This window comes from Mobula birostris, chromosome 12 (genome assembly GCF_030028105.1).
Source record: "Mobula birostris isolate sMobBir1 chromosome 12, sMobBir1.hap1, whole genome shotgun sequence".
Taxonomy (NCBI): Eukaryota; Metazoa; Chordata; class Chondrichthyes; order Myliobatiformes; family Myliobatidae; genus Mobula; species Mobula birostris.
This window is the reverse complement of record NC_092381.1, coordinates 15950754-15969891: the sequence shown is the minus strand read 5'-3', so window position 1 is coordinate 15969891 and position 19138 is coordinate 15950754. Positions and strand designations below refer to the sequence as shown.

The window sequence follows — 19138 nt, the reverse complement described above, 5'->3', positions numbered from 1 at the left end:
TGGATACAATGGATTACAGAAACATTGATGAACTCCAACCATACCATCAGCTATGTGAGAAGAGCCTCAACATCGAGTGAGCACATGATGCAGCACAGGGAAAGTCAACAGGATTCAGCACAGCTGGCAAAGTACCTGTAATGTGAGAACCATGTACAAGACAGGAAAATCCACCATCATAGCAAATGAGATGAAAACAGACAAACTGACAATTCCCGGACTGAGTGGGACAAGATGGAGGTGATCTGGAGAGACTTGACTAACAGACAGGAGAAGTTTCATCTACTCAGGCCATCAGAGCAATGATGCACTACATACAGAGGGTGTAGCCTTCATGATGACGCCAGAAGCACGTAGAAAAATAACGGCACGAGCAGCCATCAATTCCAGAATCATCACTGCTAGGTAGAAAACCAAGGACAAGAAGTTATCCAATGTTGTATACCAACAAACGACGCTAATGAAGAAGACAAAGACGAGTCCTACAATGCTCTCAGTGGAGTCATCAGCACAGGGAAGGAAAAAGACCTGACCATTGTCATGGGAGATTTTAACGCCAAAATATGCAGGGATAATGCAGGATATGAACATGTGATGTGGAAACACAGTCTTGGAGAGATGAATGAAAATAGGGAACAATTGCCTGAAGCTTGTGCTATCTTTAAGCTAATTATTGAAAGAAGCTAACTCCCACAGAAGCAAAGACACAAGGCAACATGGATGACACCTAACAAGATAACAGAGAACCAAATCAACCATGTATGCATCTCAAAGACTTTTCAAAAATGACTCTGTGATATAAGAGTGAAATGTAGTGGAGATGCTGAATCAGATTTCATCTTCTGATCGCCAAAGTACCGATGAAGCTAAAAAAAAACTTTCACACCATCCACTCAGTGACAGGAGTACAATGAGAGCTACTTGAAAGACAAGGAAACAGCTCAGAGATTTGCCCTCACACTTTCCAACAGGTTCCAGGCACTTGAAGACCTTGGTATCGAAGATGAATGGACTGCTGTCAAAAGGCACTAAATGAAACTTGCAAAGAAGTGCTGGGAAAAAGGACATTTGAGTACAAGGAGTGGATTACATGAGAAATGAGGGAAACAATTAGCAAGTGGGAACACTAAAAGAAAAATGCAATAGAAGCAGAACAAGGAATGAGAAAGCCGAGACGCAAGGAAGTAAGGAGAAAGAAGGAAGGCAAACAGTGGTTGTAGATGATTCGTATTCTGCATGGAGGTCAGTAACCAGTGGTGTTCCCCAGGAATCTGTACTGGGACCTCTCCTCTTTGTGATTTTTATAACTGACCTGGATGAAGAAGTAGAAGAGTGGGATAGTCAGTTTGCTGATGACACAAAGGTTGGGGGTGTTATGGATAGTCTGGAGGGTTGTCAGAGGTTACAGCACAACATCAATAGCATGCAGAACTGGGCTGAGAAGTAGCAGATGGAGTTCAACCCAAATAAGTGTGAAGTGGTTCATTTTGTTAGGTTGCATTTGAAGACAGAATATAATGTTAATGTTAAGACTCTTGGCAGTGTGGAGGATCAGCAAGATCTTGGGGTCCATGTCCATAGGACACTCAAAGCTGCTGCACAGGTTGACGGTGTTGTTAAGAAGACATATGGTGTGTGGCCTTCATCAACCGTGGGATTGAGTTCAAGAGTTGGGAGGTGCTGTTACAGTTTTATAGGACCCTGGTCAGACCCCACTTGGAGTACTGTGTTCAGTTTTGGTCACCTCACTACAGGAAGGCTGTGGATACTATAGAGAGAGTACAGAGGAGATTTGTAAGGATATTGCCTGGATAGGGTGTACCTTATCAGAATAGGCTGAAAGAACTTGGCGTTTTCACCTTGGAGCGACGGAGGATGAGACGTGACCTGATAGAGGTACATAAGCTGATAAGGGGCATTGATCACGTGGATAGCGGAGGGTTTTTCCCAGGGCTGAAATGGCTAACATGAGGGGGCATAGTTTTAGGGTGCTTGGAAGTAGGTACAAGGGGGATATCAGAGGCAAGTTTTTCACACAGGGCGGGGGGTGCCTGGAATGCACTGCCAGTGGATGGTAGAGATGGATACAATACCATATTTTATCCAAGGTTTTAAGGAACTCAGGAACCTCGGATCTTTTAAGAGACTCTTAGATAGGTACATAGAGCTTAGAATAATAGCGAAATTCTAGGCAGTTTCTAGAGTAGCTTACATGGCCAGCACAACATTGTAGGCTGAAAGGCCTGTAACATTCTGTAGATTTCTATGGTTCTCTGAGACATCAAGATGGACAAGAGAGAGTACATGAACACCTTTTAATTTCAAGCAGAAGAATCCTCAGCAAATAGTAATATGAAGGAACTGTACGATACTACCAAGAAACTAGCTGGCAACTTCAACCAGATCAACACCCAAGTGAAGGATAAAGATGGATATCCCATACTAAAGAAGACGAATAGCTCCAACAGTATGTATTTTCTTCATCTCTAAGAGTGTCATAGGCTATAGGGAGAAGACAGTTTAAAGGAAAATTCAAGCAACCATGATGAATTAGCTGAGCAGACTTAATGGCCCAAATGGCCACATTCTGCCCTCCAGAACCTTCTTTAATTCCAGATGCACTAGCAGACTTGGATGCCAATTGTGCCAAGCTATCAATGAAGGAAATTATACAGGGAATCAAGAGTTAAAGACCAGAAAAGCAGACGTCCCTGACAGTGGATCACCAGAGACAATGAAGGCAGACCCTAAAGTTTCAGTAAATATCCTGTACACTTTGTTCTGCAACACCCTGGTGAAACTTATGAATCATGGAATATCACAGAAATTTATCAATATCATCAGGAATTCCTGCAACATCATGTCATGAAAAGTCATACATGCAGGATAATTGTCAGAAAGTTTCACTACCAACACTGGGGTGAAGCAAGCATATTTGATAGCTTCTTTCCTGTTCTTGTTGGCAATAGACTGCATTATGAAACAGATAACAAGTGAAAAACGAAATGGAATCCAGTGGACTATGTGCCTGCAACTTGATGATCAAGAGTTTGCAGATGACATTGCTCTACTGTCCAGCTCTAACCAACAGATGCAAGAGAAATCTACACCCTCAATCCATAACTCCACCATGCTGGGTCTAAGACCAATTGCTTGTAAAACAAAAGTGATGAAGATAAACTGCACCTGCAATAGACCCATAGTGATGAGAGATACCACCCTGGATGAAGTAACTTCCTTTGTTTTAGAAGCATTGTGAGTATATGTGGTGGAAGAGATGAGGATGACAAAGTCAGGACCAAAAAGGCCAGAGAAGTTTTCACTATCTTGAAGAAAGTGTAGATATCCAGAATCATGTCAAGGAAAACCAAAATCAGAATCTTCAACTCAAATGTTAAAACAGTGCACCTACATGGGTCTGAAAACAACAAAACAACAACTGTACCACAAAACTGTAGGCTTCATCAACCAGCGCCTGAGAAGGATCCTAAACATCAGATGGACTGGCAAAGTAACCAACCAGACACTGTGGGAAAACATCAACCAGTAATCCATAGAGGTACAAAGACGCAAACAGAAATGGAGGTGGATTATTCACACCTCGAGGAAGCCAACAACATCATCACGAGTCAGGCATTAAAATGGAATCCATGGAGGAGAGACATAAAGACCAAAATTCGGCAATGGGGACATTCTTGGTCCACCCTTGAAGAACAGAGAACAATGGAGACCGGAGGCCATTCACTTTAGACATGCACAATAATTTGGAATCTATAGCTGTCTGTGACAATGTGCTCTACAGATTCACGACCCTCTGTCTAAAGAAGTCCTCCTCATCTCCATTCTAAACAGACAACCTTGTATTTTGAGTGTGTCCTCTGGTCCTCGTCTCTCCCACTATTGAAAACATTCTCTCCAAGTCCACTCTAAATAGGCCTTTAAATATTCAGTATGTTTTAGTGAGATCCCTCCTCATTCTTCTGAACTCCAGTGAGTACAGATCCAGAGCCACCAAATGTTCCTCATATAGCCTTACAGACTCTCCCACCATTGGAAACATCCTCTCCACATCCATTTGGAAAGCATCAAGTTAGATAAGTCATCGAGACCGGATGAGATGTACCCCAGGCTACTGTGAGATGCGAGGCTGGAGATTGTTGATCCTCTGGCAATGATCTTTGCATCATCAATAGGGACGGGAGAGGTTCCAGAGGATTGGAGGATTGCGGATGTTGTTCAATTATTCAAGAAAGGGAGTAGAGATCGCCCAGGAAATTATAGACCAGTGGTTGGTAAGTTAATGGAAAAGATCCTGAGAGGTTGGATTTATGAACAATTGGAGAGGTATAATATGATTAGGAATAGTCAGTATGGGTTTGTGAAAGGCAGGCCATGCCTTATGAGCCTGATCGAATATTTTGAGGATCTGGCTAAACACATTGATGAAGGTAGAGCAGTAGATATAGTGTGATATGGATTTCAGCAAGGCATTTGACAAGGTACCCCATGCAAGGCTTATTAAGAAAGCAAGGAGTCATGGAATCGAAGGGGACATTGCTTTGTGGATCCAGAACTGGCTTGCCCTCAGAAGGCAAAGAGTGGTTGTAGATGGGTCATATTTTGCATGGAGGTCGGTCACCAGTGGTGTGCTTCAGGAATCTGTTCTGGGACCCTTACTCTTCATGATTTTTATAAATGACCCGGATGAGGAAGTGGAGGGATGGGTTAGTAAATTTGCAGATGACACAAAGGTCGGAGGTGTTGTGGATAGTGTGGAGGGCTGTCAGACATTGATAGGATGCACAACTGGGCTGAGAAGTGGCAGATGGTGTTCAATTCAGATAAGTCTGAAGTGCTTCATTTTGGTAGGTCAAATATGATGGCAGAATATAGTATTAATGGTAAAACTCTTGGCAGTGTGAATGATCAGAGGGATCTTGGGGTCTGAGTCCATAGGACACTCAAAGCTGCTGCGCAGGTTGACTCTGTGGTTAAGAAAGCATATGGTGCATTGGCCTTCATCAATCATGGGATTATGTTCAGGAGCCACGAGGTGATGTTACAGCTATATAGGAACCTGGTCAGACCCCACTTGGAGTATTGTGCTCATTTCTGGTCACATCACTTCAGGAAGGATGTGGAAACCATAGTAAGGGTGCAGAGGAGATTTACAAGGATGTTGCCTGGAATGGGGAGCACGTCTTATGAGAATAGGTTGAGTGAACTCGGCCTTTTTTACTTGGAGCGACGGAGGATGAGAGGTGACCTGATAGAGATGTGTAAGATGATGAGAGGCATTGATCTTGTGGATAATCAGAGACTTTTTCCCAGGGCTGAAATGGCTAGTACAAGAGGGCACAGTTTTAAGCTGCTTGGAAGCAGGTAAAGAGCAGATGTCAGGAGTAAGTTTTTTTACGCAGAGAGTAGTGAATGCATGGAATGGGCTGCCGGCGACGGTGGTGGAGGCGGATATGATAGGGTCTTTTAAGAGATTTCTGGACAGGTACATGGAGCTGAGAAAAATAGATGTCTATGTGTAACCCTGGGTAATTTCTACGGTAAGGATATGTTTGGCACAGCTTTGTGAGCCGAAGGGCCTGAATTGTGCTGTAGGTTTTCTATGTTTCATTGTTCAAGAGTACAAACTGTGCAAATACAATAGAGAGAAAAATAAATGAGCATGTGGCGACCCACTTTCCAGCGCACTGGAACCGGCTCACAAAACGGCGCGCGCTGACAGAGAGGCCGGCCCCAAAAAGCGCGCCAGGCCATCTTCACCAGCAGGGGGAAAAACCCTCGCGCGGAAAGGGTCTGCGAATATGCGTTCCCCACAGCAGTCCCGCCCGGAGAGGGCGGGAACGGGAAGGCTTTAAAAGAGACTGCGAAGCTTGAATAAATTTCTTTTATCGCAACTCCAACTCACCGACTACGTGTCGTTATTCTAGCGCTGTGCGTAGCACACCATTACATTTGGTGACCCCGACGGCCCGAACGATATTTGGACCAGAGATGACTGACGCCGCATCTGTTCATGCAGTTTCATTAAAAACTGTCAAACTTCTGGACGCTGCGACCTCGCCTGTGGTTCGAACAAGCAGAAGCACAATTCCACATTCGGCAGATACCCTCGGATTCCACTCATTACTACTATGTGGTGAGCTCCCTCGATCAGGAGACAGCTGCACAAGTTGAGAAATTTATACAGTTGCCCCCGGAGGACGGCAAATACACAGCATTCAAAGCCCTGCCCATAAGGACTTTCGGACTCTCACGGCGCGAACGAGCACGCCGCGTAATGCACCTGGATGGTTTGGGAGACAGGCTGCCGTCGGCATTAATGAACGAAATGCTGGCTCTGGCTGAAGGACACAAACCCTGCCCCATGTTTGAGAAGGCGTTCCTAGAGCAACTACCTGAGGACATACGCCTGCTGCTGTCCGACGCAGATTTCAGCGACCCACGGGAGGTGGCGGCCCAGGCAGATGTGCTGTGGAATGCCAAGAAAGAGAGAGGGGCGCCCATCGCACAGATCACCAAGCCACGTGCCCAACGGCAGACCAGACCAGGCCCGGCAGCAGAGCCTACAAAATCCGGCAACGGGTGAGAGGAGACCAACGAACAATAGTGCTTCTACCACCAGCAGTGGGGCACAGAGGTCCGCCGCTATAGACCGCCCTGCAAATTCCCGGGAACGCCAGGGCCAGCCGCCGCTGATGGCCACAGCGGCTGGCCATCAGGACAGCCTCCTGTATGTCTGGGACAAGCAGTCGGGAGCGGAGATCAGCGTTTTACCTCCAATGAGTTATGACACCCACAACAGAGAACCGGGACCCACCCTGAGGGCCGCAAATGGCAGCACAATACGGACCTACGGCACTCGCATAGTGCGGCTACAGTTCAGCTCCAGCCGGTTCACGTGGAACTTCACACTGGCCACCGTGGCCCAACCACTCCTGGGGGCAGATTTTCTGCGCACTCACAGCCTGCTGGTCGACCTGCAAGGGAAGCGATTAGTCCACGCCAAGACTTTTCAAATGTTCTCCCTGGGTGAAGCACAGTTGCCAGCCCTACACCTGGACTCCATCACACTGTCCGACGACGAATTCACCAGGGTCCTGGCGGATTTCCCATCAGTTCTGACATCGCATTTCACGGCAGCCATGCCCAGACACGGAGTACAGCACCACATCCCGACCCAGGGACCACCCCTCCATGCCCGTGCTTGAAGGCCTCCCCTGGACAGGCGCCGATTGGCGAAGGAGGAGTTCAAGAAGATGGAGGAATTAGGGATCATACGATGGTCTGACAGTCCATGGGCCTCCACTCTGCACATGGTGCCCAAGGCAACGGGGGGGGGGGGGGGGAGGGGGGGGGCTGGAGACCATGCGGCAACTACTGCAGACTGAAGGAGGCTACAACGCCAGTCCGCTACCCTGTGCCGCACATTCAAAACTCTGCAGCAAACCTACACGGCGCAAGGAACTTTTCCCAGGTAGACCTCATCCAGGGATACCATCAAATCCCAGTACATCCGGACGACATCCCCAAAACAGCACTCATCACCTCGTTCGGCCTTTTCGAATTCCTCCAAGTGTCGCACAGACATTCCAGCGGCTAATGGACACGGTGGGACGTGACCTGGACTTTGCATTCATCTATTTGGACGACATCCTCATAGCCAGCAGTAGTCGTCAGGAGCATCTATCCCACCTCTGTCAACTCTACTCCCGCCTGAGTGAATTCGGCCTTACAATCAACCCAGCCAAATGCCAGTTCGGACTCGACACCATCGACTTCCTGGGCCACAGGATTACTAAAAACGGGGCAACCCCTCTACCCGCCAAGGTAGACGCGGTCCGCCACTTCCCCTGACCCAACACAATCAAAGGCCTGCAGGAATTTGTGGGTATGGTGAATTTCTACCACTGTTTCCTCCCCTCAGCAGCCCGAATCATGCGCCCCCTGTTCACCCTGATGTTGGGTAAGGGCAAGGACGTTACCTGGGATGAAGAGGCCGCTGCCGTTTTCGTTAAAACCAAAGAAGCCTTGGCAAACGCCGCGATGCTAGTGCACCCCAGAACGGACGTTCCTACTGCCCTCATGGTGGACACATCCAACACAGCAGTTGGTGGAGTGCTGGAACAACTCATCGAGGGTCGCTGGCAACCCCTGGCGTTCTTCAAACACCTACGACCACCTGAACTCAAATACAGTGCTTTCGACCGGGAGCTATTGGCACTATACCTGGCAATCCGGCATTTCAGGTACTTCTTAGAAGGTAGGCCCTTCACCGCGTTCACGGACCACAAACCGCTTACCTTTGCGTTCACTAAGGTGTCTGACCCCTGGTCGTCCCGCCAGCAGCGACATCTGTCCTACATCTCTGAATACATGATGGACATCCGGCATGTCTCGGGAAAGGACAACGTTGTGGCGGACGCACTATCCAGACCTACCATACAAGCCCTGTCCCAGGGGGGTGGACTATGCAGCACTGGCAGAGGCACAGCAGGCAGACGATGAGATCCCTGGTTACAGATCTGCGATCTCCAGTTTGCAGCTCCAAGACCTCTCCTTAGGCCCAGGAGGGAGGACCCTACTGTGTGATGTAGCTACCGGCCAACCCCGCCCCGTTGTCCCAGCAGCCTGGCGCCGGCAGGTTTTCGAATCCATTCACAACTTAGCGCACCCCTCCATCAGGACAACCATCCGGCTGGTCTCCAACAGGTTTGTTTGGCATGGACTTTGTAAACAGGTCAGTGAATGGGCCAAAACATGCATGCAATGCCAAATGGCCAAGGTGCAGCGGCACTCCAAGGCTCCGCCGCAGCAGTTCGAACCCACCCACTGGATGTTCGACCACGTTCATGTGGATATCGTGGGGCCCCTGCCAGTGTCACTAGGAGCGTGGTACCTCCTAACTATCGTAGACCGGTTCACCAAATGGCCAGAGGCAGTCCCGCTCACCGACACCACCTCCGAACCCTGCGCCCGAGCACTGATCGCAACCTGGGTAGCACGCTTCAGGGTACGGGCCCACATTACCTCCGACAGAGGCGCCCAGTTCACCTCCAGCCTGTGGTAAGCTATGGCCAACCTTTTAGGATCGCAGCTACACCACACAACTGCCTACCACCCACAGTCGAACGGACTAGTGGAGCGTTTCCACCGTCACCTGAAATCGGCTCTCATGGCCCACCTGGAAGGGCCTAACTGGGTGGACGAGCTTCCCTGGGTCCTGCTCGGAATCCGCACGGCGCCCAAGGAGGATCTGCACACCTCGTTGGCCGAGTTGGTGTACGACGCACCCCTGGTAGTCCCAGGAGAGTTCATAGTGGCCCCAAGGGGGCAAGAGGAGGAACCCACAGCAGTCCTGGACAGACTACGGGAGAGGCTCGGTAACCTGGCCCCCATCCCCACTTCACAGCACGGACAGAGCCCGACCTGCGTACCCAAAGACCTGCAGAACTGTAAGATTCTTTTTGTACGACGGGGTGGACACCGGGCACCGCTACAGCGGCCCTACGAGGGGCCATTTAAGGTGATCAGGAACAATGGGTCCACATTAGTGCTGGACATTGGGGGGAGAGAGGAGGTTTTCACGGTGGTCCGACTCAAACCAGCCCACGTGGACTTGGCACAGCCGGTCTAGGCTCAGGCACCGCGGCGCAGGGGCAGACCTCCCAAACAGAGGCCGATCCAGACTGTGGACATTGGGGGAGGTATCGCCGGTTCTGGGGGGGGGGGTTATGTGGTGACCCACTTTCCAGCACACTTGAACCGGCTCACAAAACAGTGCGCGTCGGCAGAGAGGCCAGACCCAAAAAGGGCGCCAGGCCATCTTCAGCAGGGGGAAAACCCCGTGCGCGGAAAGGGTCTGGGAATATGCATTCCCCACAGCAGTCCCACCCGGGGAGGGTGGGAACGGGAAGGCTTTAAAGGAGGCCGCGAAGTTTGAATAAATCTCTTTCATCGCAACTCCAACTCACCGACTACATGTCGCTATTCTAGCACTGTGTGTAGCACACTATTACAAGCAACAAATATTGAGGACATGAGATAAAGAGTCCTTGAAATTGAATCCATAGGTTATGGCAACAGTTCAATGACTGGGTAAGTGATGTTGAGTGGAGTTATTTCGTCTGGTTCAAGATCCTGATGTTTGAGGGGTAATAATTGTTTCTGAACCTGGTGCTGTGGGTCTGAGGCTCTTGTATTTTCATCTTGATGGCAGAAAGCATGGCATGCATGCTGGGTTCCCTAATGATGGATGCTGAATTCCTGTGAGAGTGTTCAATGTAAATTTGCTTAAACTGGGGAGGGCTTTACCTGTGATGGAATGAGTCATATCCACTACTTTTTGTACGAATGCCTGTTCAGGGGTGTTTTGTTTTCATGATACAACCAGTCAATATACTCTCATATAATCTATCAAGATTTCTCCAAGTTTTCGATGTCATGCCAAATCTTTACAAACTTCTAAGGAAGTAGATTTACTGCACTTACCTGCTGGGCCCCAGACAAATCCTCTGAAATGCTAACCAAGGAATTTAACATTGCTGTGCCTCTCCACTATGATTCCCTGATGAGGACTGGCTCGTGGACATCCAGTTTCCTCCTCCTGAAGTCAATAATCAACTCTTTGCTACCTGACATTGAGCGAGAGGTTGTTGTGGCACCACTGAGCCAGATTTTAATCTCCTTCCTCTCTGCTGATTCGTCACGACCTCTGATCTGGCCAATAGTGATATCATCAGCAAACATCAGTATGGTACAGGCATTGTACTTAGCTTCACTGTCATAAGTGTAAAGCAAATGAAACAAGTGTAGTGTGAAAAACATAACTGTATACAATAGTCCAATTTGATCTGTAGAATAGAAAGTGTATGACAGTTCACAGATAACGCTCAGTCAATAGAAACTAAATGAACAAATAATGGACATTGACTGTAATGTTTACAGAAAGTAAAACTAGAAAACCCTGTGGAAACCGGACAGGTCCATCAGCATCTGTGGAAAGAGAAATAGAGATAATCTTTTAGGTACATAGGGCAATACCTGTGCAGTGTCTTCAATTTAGTGGAAGCTGCAGGTGTCAGAGGTCATGAAATGAGTAAAGGTACCATTACTGGTGAGAAAGTCCTTGGGAAATTGGAAGGTCTGAAGGTAGATAAATCACCTAGACCAGATGGTATACACCACAGAGTTCTGAAAGTGGTGGCTGAAGACATCATGTAGTCATTAGTAATGATCTTTTAAGAATCACTATGTTCTGGAATGGTTCTAGAGACTGGAAGATTACAAATGTTACTCCACTCTTCAAGAAGGGAAGAGTTAGAAGAAATTAAACTATAGGTCAGTACTCTGATCTCAGTGGCTGGGAAGATGTGGGAGTCGATTATTAAGGATGAGGTCTCAGGGTACTTGGAGGCACATGATAAAATCGGCCATAGCCAGCATGGTTTCCTCAAGGGAAAATCTTGCCTGACAAATCTGTTGGAATTTCTTGAAGAAATAAGAAGCAGGATAGATGAAGGAGAATTGGTTGGTTTTGTGTACCTGGATTTTCAGAGGATCGTTGACAAGTTGCCACCTATGAGGCTGTTTAACAAGCTATAAGTCCATGGTATTACAGGAAAGATTCTAGCATGGATAAAACAGTGGCTGATAGGCAGGAGGCAAAGGGTGGGTATAAAGGGAGCCTTTCTTGCTGGCTGTTGGTGACTAGTGGTGTTCCATAGGGGTCTGTGTTGGGAATGATTCTTTTTATGTTATCTGTCAATGATTTCGATGATGGAATTGATAGCTAGGTTGCAAAGTTTGCAGACTATATGAAGGTAGGTGGAATGGTAGGTAGTTCAATGGAAGTAGAGGGGCTGCAGAAGGACTGGGCAAAGAAGTGGCAGATGGAATACAGTGTCGGTAAGTGTATTGGCATGCACTTTGGTAGAAGAAATAGAAGGGTTGACTATTTTCTAAATGGAGGAAAAATACAAAAAACTGAGGTGCAAAGGGACTTAGGACTTCTCCCCTAGAAGTTAATTTGCAGATTGGTGAGAAAGGCAAATGTAATGTCAGCATTCATTTCAAGAGGACCAGAATATAAAAGCAAGGATGTAATGTTGAGGATTTGTAAAGCAATGGTGAGGCCTCACTTGGAGTATTACGAGCAGTTTTGGGCTCCTTATTTTAGAAATGATGTGCTAAAACTGGAGAGTGTTCAAAGGGTGTTCCCGAAAATGATTCCAGGATGGAATGGCTTGTCATATGAAAAGTATTTGATGGCTCTGAGCCAGTATTCACTAGAATTCAGAATAATGTGGGGTGACCAAGTTAATGAGAGTGGTGAAAGGCCTTGATAGAGTGGATGTGGAGAGGATGTTTTCAGTGCTGGTAGATCCAAACCCAGAGGACCAAGCCTCAGAATAGAGGGACGTCTTTTTTGTTCGGAGATGAGGATGAATTTCTTTAGCCAGAGAGTGGTGAAACTGGAATTCTTTGCCACAGGCAGCTGCGGGAGCCAAGTCTTTATGCATATTTAAGGTAGAGGTTGAGAGATTCTTTTTCCTGAAGCCAATAATCTGCTCCTTGCCAGCTAACGTTGAGCGAGGCGTTGCTGAGGCACCACTCAGCCAGATTTTAATCTCTTGATTCATCTCCACATTTGATCCAACCAACAACAGTGGTGTCATCAGCAAAACATCAATATTGCATTGAAGCTGTAATTAGCCTCACTGTCATAAGTGTAAAGTGAGAGAAGTAAGTGTAGCGTGATAAACAGAACTGTATTCAATATTCCAATCTGATCTGTAGAACAGTCAATACAGACTGAATAAACAAGTCCAAATAATGCAATTGACTGTAATGTTAATGGAAAGTAAACCTACAAAACTCTGTGGAAACTAGACAGGCCCATCAGCATCTGTGAAGAGAGAAATAGAGATAACCTTTCAGGTACATAGGAGAATACCTGGGCAGTGCCTTCAATTTCGAGCCGTGCGGTGTGTATGTTCTCTTCTATCTCAAAGTCATTGTTGCTGTATACTTTACCATTGGGGTCACGTACAAATACTTGTGGTGTGGACATCTCCCAAGTGAACACAAAATATGTGTTGTTTCCAACAGTTTTATCGATGACAAGTGAATCATTAAGCCAACTGTTTTCATCAACAGTTCTTCCTTTACTTTCAAGCTAGAAAAGAGGAAATAAACATATTATTACAAAGCACATGGTAACATAAAAATAATAGGAAATTAACTCTCTAAGGTAATCAAACCTGGATTGACTGTTGGCTAATGTCACCATCTCCTGATACTAAGGCACTGAATGCATCCATTAGTCCATTTGTGTTCACGTTATCAGTGGCTGTAAACTGTAGACCTCCTAATTAATGGAAAATGGAAATTTCAAAGAATTCAAATTACGTTTATTATCAAGGAATAATAAGGCAGCCACACAACCCAAAAGAAACTAATTTTAAAAAATGACCAGCATCCAATGCACAGAGAAAGCGAGAAAAAAAGCAACAGCATTCTGAACCAAACTGAGTCCATCGGCCTGGAGCCTGGAACAGCCGGAGTAGGCCCATCACCTCACTCCCAGTTCACCACATAGCAGGACAAATCACCACCAAGCTCACAGACAGAAGCGCGCAGCAGCTGGAGCAGTCTCCAACCTCCACTCTCAAGTGCACTTGGTAGCATAAGCAAAATAGGAAATTAATTCTCTAAGCTAATCAAACCTCAATTGACTATTGGTTAATGTCAACATCTCCGGATTCCAGTCCACTGAATTTATCAATTAGTGAATTTGTGCCCACATCATCAGTGGCTGCAAACTGTTGACTTCCCACTTAATGGAAAAGGAAAAATAATCCATAACGCAGATATGGTTTCCTCTTTTATCCTTGATCAGCCCAACCTTCACTCTAGCTATCCTCCTGTTTGTCACATATGTTCAAAGTTTCATTTTATTATCAAAGTATGTATGCAGAATACAACTCTGATCATCTTCTCCAGATAGTCATGAAATGCAGAAAAATTATGCATACAAAGAAAACACATCAACCCCCCCCCCACCACACACAAAAAGAAAAAGAAACAAAAGCTGCAAACTCCAAATCTCTTCAACTCTCCGTCACTTAAAAACTAAGATATCACCCACAAGGGAAAAGAACAGTGACAATTACATCAAACCCCCACCTCCTCTCTCGCACACAATAAACTAGTAGGTCGCCCAGTTGGAATAAAAACACCAACAAGAACATCAGACCTCAAATCCCAAACAACACTCCCCCCACCGCACACAAAAACAAACGTGTCACCGACACAGAGAAACAGCAACAAGAACACCAAACCCCAAAGCCCTAGCCTGCAAATCGGCAACAAGAAAGAATATGGGTGAAATTCATGGGAAAAAAACATATAGAACTGAAAGACACCAATATGACCTATGGTCAGATTGAACAATAGTTCAATCCACAAATCTCACAATTTTGGTAACATCTCTGAGAACACCGAGGAGAGCGGCTCAAACACAGTGGCCTTTCCGAGGATGGTGACTCGAACACAGTGGCCTTTCCGAGGACAGTGAACCAAACCCAGCAGCCTTCCGAGGACAGAGCGACCGTTCAACCACTCGCTCTCCTCTGCATTTGCCTCAAAGTTTCACTTTTCCTCAATGCTTTAATCGGCAAGAAATATAGCTCATCATGGCCCCACGTCTCAATTCTGATCTTCTCTTCGAGGTAGCTCATATTCGTGCTTCTGTCCGAGAATTTTCTTGTATAGAACACATTGGGATGTTCCTTAATCCTGCTCGCCAAAACCTCTCATATCCCCTTCTTGCTGTCCTTGGTCCATTCTTAAGCTCTCTTCTGGCTGCCTTGTAACTCTAGAGCACCTTGCTTTCTAAACCTTAAGTAACTTCTTTCTTTCTCTTGATTAGACATTCCACCATCTTTTGTTAACCATAGTTTCTTCAGCTTACTATCCTTACCCTGCCTCAATGGGACAAACCTATCCAGAGCCCCATGCAAGTGCTCCTGCCATTGCCTGTAAGGAGTTTGTGCGTTCTCCATGTGCCAGCCTGGGTTTCCTCCAAGTTCTCCCATTTCCTCACACAGTCCAAAGACGTACCAGTCGGTGTGTAAATTAGTCATTGTAAATTGTCCTGTGATTAGGTTAGGATTAAATAGGGGGATTGGTGGGTGGTGCAGCTCATAGGGCAGTAAGGGCCTATTCTGCACTATATCTCAATAAATAAATTAAAAAACAAACTCCACATTTCTGTTGTGCATTTCCGAGTAAATCCTTTCTTATTTTATACTCCAAAGTTCCTGCCTATTAGGATCAAAATTTCCCTTCCCCAAGTAAGTACATTCCTATACTCCCATCCTATCCAAGGTTATGTAACATCAGAAGGTTGTTGTCGCTCCTCCAAAATGCTTGCCCACCAAGAGATCTGTCACCTGACCAGGTTCAGTACCTAGTACCAGGTGCAGTATGGTCTATCCTCTAGTCAGCTTGTTCACATATTGTGTTAGCAATCTGTCCTGGACATACCTAACAAATTCTGCCTCATCAAAACTTGTTACACTTCAGAGGAGCCAGTCAAGTGTGGGGAAGTTGAAGACACCCATGGACGACAGCCCTGTTATCTTTGCACGTTTCCAAAATTTGCCTGCCAATCTGTAGCTCTGTATCTGCTGCTATTGGGGGGTCTGTAGAATACCCCCAATGGTGTGATTGTTCCATTCTTGTTTCTGATTTGCACCCACACTGACTCAGTAGATTATCCTTCCACAACGACATTGCTTTCTGCCACTGTGATACTATCACTAACTATCAATGCCTTCTCTTTTACCTCCCTCCCTGTCCGTCTGAAAGATTTAAACCCCAGAACATCCGTTAGCCATTCCAGTCTTTGTGACAGCCAAGTTTCTGTAATGGCCACAATGTCGTAGTTCCATGTACTGACCCATGTTCTAAGTTCATCACCCTTGTCCTCAACTCCTTGTATTAAAATAGACACATTTGAACCCATCCAACAAACTGCAATTATGCTCTATCCACTGCCTCACAATCTCTCTACACACTGCATTTACCTTTATACCAATTGCTTCATCCTCTGATCTATCACTATGCCATCTCAACTCACTGTAAAACTACTTTAAACCCACAACAGTTTGAGCAAACCTGCCCACCAGAATACTAGTCACCTTCATGTACAAAAAGTTGGTAAAATCTACTAAATGGATTAAGCTTTATTTCAACTCTGGTGGTGACAATGTCTATCATTCTCTTCTCTACACATGTGTGGATTTAACAAGACTTTTCGGGGAAGTGTGCTACCATGGATGAAGATTCATTATTGCATAGAAGACAAAAGGTTGGAATAAAGAGGTCTTTTAAGCTGGAGAGACATAACTAGACAGTCTGCCAAGGATCAGTTGGTGGACATGTTACTTTGATTAGGTTCATAACTTTGATGAAGGGACGATGGGATTTCAGTGGTCTTGTGTAGGAATCACCAAAAGTTAGCAGGCAAGTGCAGCAGGTCATTAGAAAGGCAACCCAGTACAGTGCCAGCTGTAAGATTGGAGTTCAATTATCACCACAGTCTGTGAAAGGTTTGAACTTCCTTCTTGTGTCTACGTGGGCCTCCTCCAGGTGTTCCAGTTTACTCCTATTTTCCAAATCGTACAAGTTTGGGTTAATAAGTTGTGGTTTGCAATGGTTTGGCAATTCCTGCAGGCTGCTGCCAGAACTTAGAAAACACAACAGGGCTTTACTCTTTACAGAGAAGGAGGACAAGAGGAGACATGATAGAGGTGTACAAGGTAATAAGAGGAATAGATAGAGTGGATAGCCAGTGCCTCTTCCCCAGGGCACCACTGCTCAATACAAGAGGACATGGCTTTAAGGTAAGGGGTGGGAAGTTGAAGGGGGATATTAGAGGAAGGGTTTTTACTCAGAGAGTGGTTGGTGCGTGAAATGCACTGCCTGAGTCAGTGGTGGAGGCAGATACACTCGTGAAGTTTAAGGGACTACTAGACAGGTATATGGAGGAATCTAAGGTGGGGTGTTATATGGGAGGCAGGGTTTGAGGGTCGGCACAACATTGTGGGCCAAAGGGCCTGTAATGTACTGTACTATTCTATGTTTTCTATGTTCTTGCCCTTTGGCCCACGACGTTCAGCCAATCTTTCTACCATTCAGACTGTGTTGGAAATTGACACAAATAATTCATTTACTCGCATGTTTTGATGTTTTGATGGACATGGGAGAAATAAATCTTATCCTTAAAATGAGTCATTCGCCTTTAATACAAAAGGAACAGAGTCTATAAATCAAATGTATTACTACAATTGTGTCATCCCTCCTCATTGGTGAAGATCTCCACCCCAGAAAATATCCTGGTGAATCTCTGCCCCATCTCCAAAAATGTTCTCACACTGTTCATCCCATTGCTAACTATCTGGCTATTTGGTGCTGGTTACCTGTCTTTGCTGAGAGCTGCTCTAGATTCTTGGCTGCCTCTGGCCCTAGTGCAATTGTGTGGATCGTAGCTCTACTCTGTTCCACCTCTGTGAAACAACTGTTAATACTGTTGTCCTCTCCGTCCGTAAGCAAAATAATTTCATCACCACTTGTATCTCCATCATCACCACGAAGTACCTGAAAGACAATGAGTTGTCAACAAGTTGGGTAAAATGTAATCCCTGAAAGGAATCTGTTAATGAAGTTTTCCAGACCTACCTGAAAGCCAGATCGAACCCCCGCACAGATTCTCGTTCCCCCTTCAGCTGATATTGGTAGCAGTTGTACAAGATGCTTCCTCACATCAGGATTAACAATCTTTTCTAACTGTACTTGAGTGTTGGCTTCATGGTTAAAAGTGACAATTCCAACTTGTGATCCTCCTTCAATGATCTGCAGCAAGAATATCTTAGCAGCTTGTCGAAGCCTGACAATGCGATTCTCCTGTTCACCAACATAAAGCACAAAGTGTGATGTAAGATTAATCTCAGCCCTGTTTAATGGACCAGACAGTGCTGGATACAACTGAATCTTAATGATGTAAACCATGAAGCTGTGACCATTCTGCTGGAGTCAGGTTGTTGCAATTCAGCCCCACATTACTGAATGAGCAAGTGACCAGCACATTTACTTAGAAACATAGAAAATAGGTGCAGGAGTAGGCCATTCGGCCCTTCGAGCCTGCACCACCATTTATTATGATCATGGCTGATCATCCAACTCAGAACCCTGCACCAGCCTTCCCTCCATACCCCCTGATCCCCGCAGCCACAAGGGCCATATCTAACTCCCTCTTAAATATAGCCAATGAACCGGCCTCAACTGTTTCCTGTGGCAGAGAATTCCACAGATACACCACTCTCTGTGTGAAGTTTTTCCTAATCTCAGTCCTAAAAGGCTTCCCCTTTATCCTCAAACTGTGACCCCTCGTTCTGGACTTCCCCAACATCGGGAACAATCTTCCTGCATCTAGCCTGTCCAATCCCTTTAGGATTTTATACGTTTCAATCAGATCCCCCCTCAATCTTCTAAATTCCAACGAGTACAAGCCTAGTTCATCCAGTCTTTCTTCATATGAAAGTCCTGCCACCCCAGGAATCAATCTGGTGAACCTTCTTTGTACTCCTTCTATGGCAAGGATGTCTTTCCTCAGATTAGGGGACCAAAACTGCACACAATACTCCAGGTGTGGTCTCACCAAGGCCTTGTACAACTGCAGTAGTACCTCCCTGCTCCTGTACTCGAATCCTCTCGCTATAAATGCCAGCATACCATTCGCCTTTTTCACCGCCTGCTGTACCTGCATGCCCACTTTCAATGACTGGTGTATAATGACACCCAGGTCTCGTTGCACCTCCCCTTTTCCTAATCGGCCACCATTCAGATAATAATCTGTTTTCCTATTTTTGCCACCAAAGTGGATAACTTCACATTTATCCACATTAAATTGCATCTGCCATGAATTTGCCGACTCACCCAACCTATCCAAGTAACCCTGCATCCTCTTAGCATCTTCCTCACAGCTAACACTGCCGCCCAGCTTCATGTCATCCGCAAACTTGGAGATGCTGCATTTAATTCCCTCATCCAAGTCATT

General features: G+C 46.1%; 1 protein-coding gene across 5 annotated transcripts in view; it reads right to left on the bottom strand.

Moving 5' to 3' along the window:
* The window catches only part of LOC140205755 (calcium-activated chloride channel regulator 1-like), an 88585-nt gene that overhangs the window by 12991 nt on the left and 56456 nt on the right, over positions 1–19138 (bottom strand). For all 5 annotated transcript variants that reach the window (XM_072273356.1, XM_072273361.1, XM_072273358.1 and 2 more), the window contains 4 exons: positions 17761–17985; positions 17502–17679; positions 13278–13384; positions 12971–13192 (listed from right to left, as the gene is read on the bottom strand). In XM_072273356.1, the coding sequence (XP_072129457.1) occupies positions 12971–13192; positions 13278–13384; positions 17502–17679; positions 17761–17985 (732 nt within the window). The remainder of the gene's footprint in view (positions 1–12970; positions 13193–13277; positions 13385–17501; positions 17680–17760; positions 17986–19138) is intronic.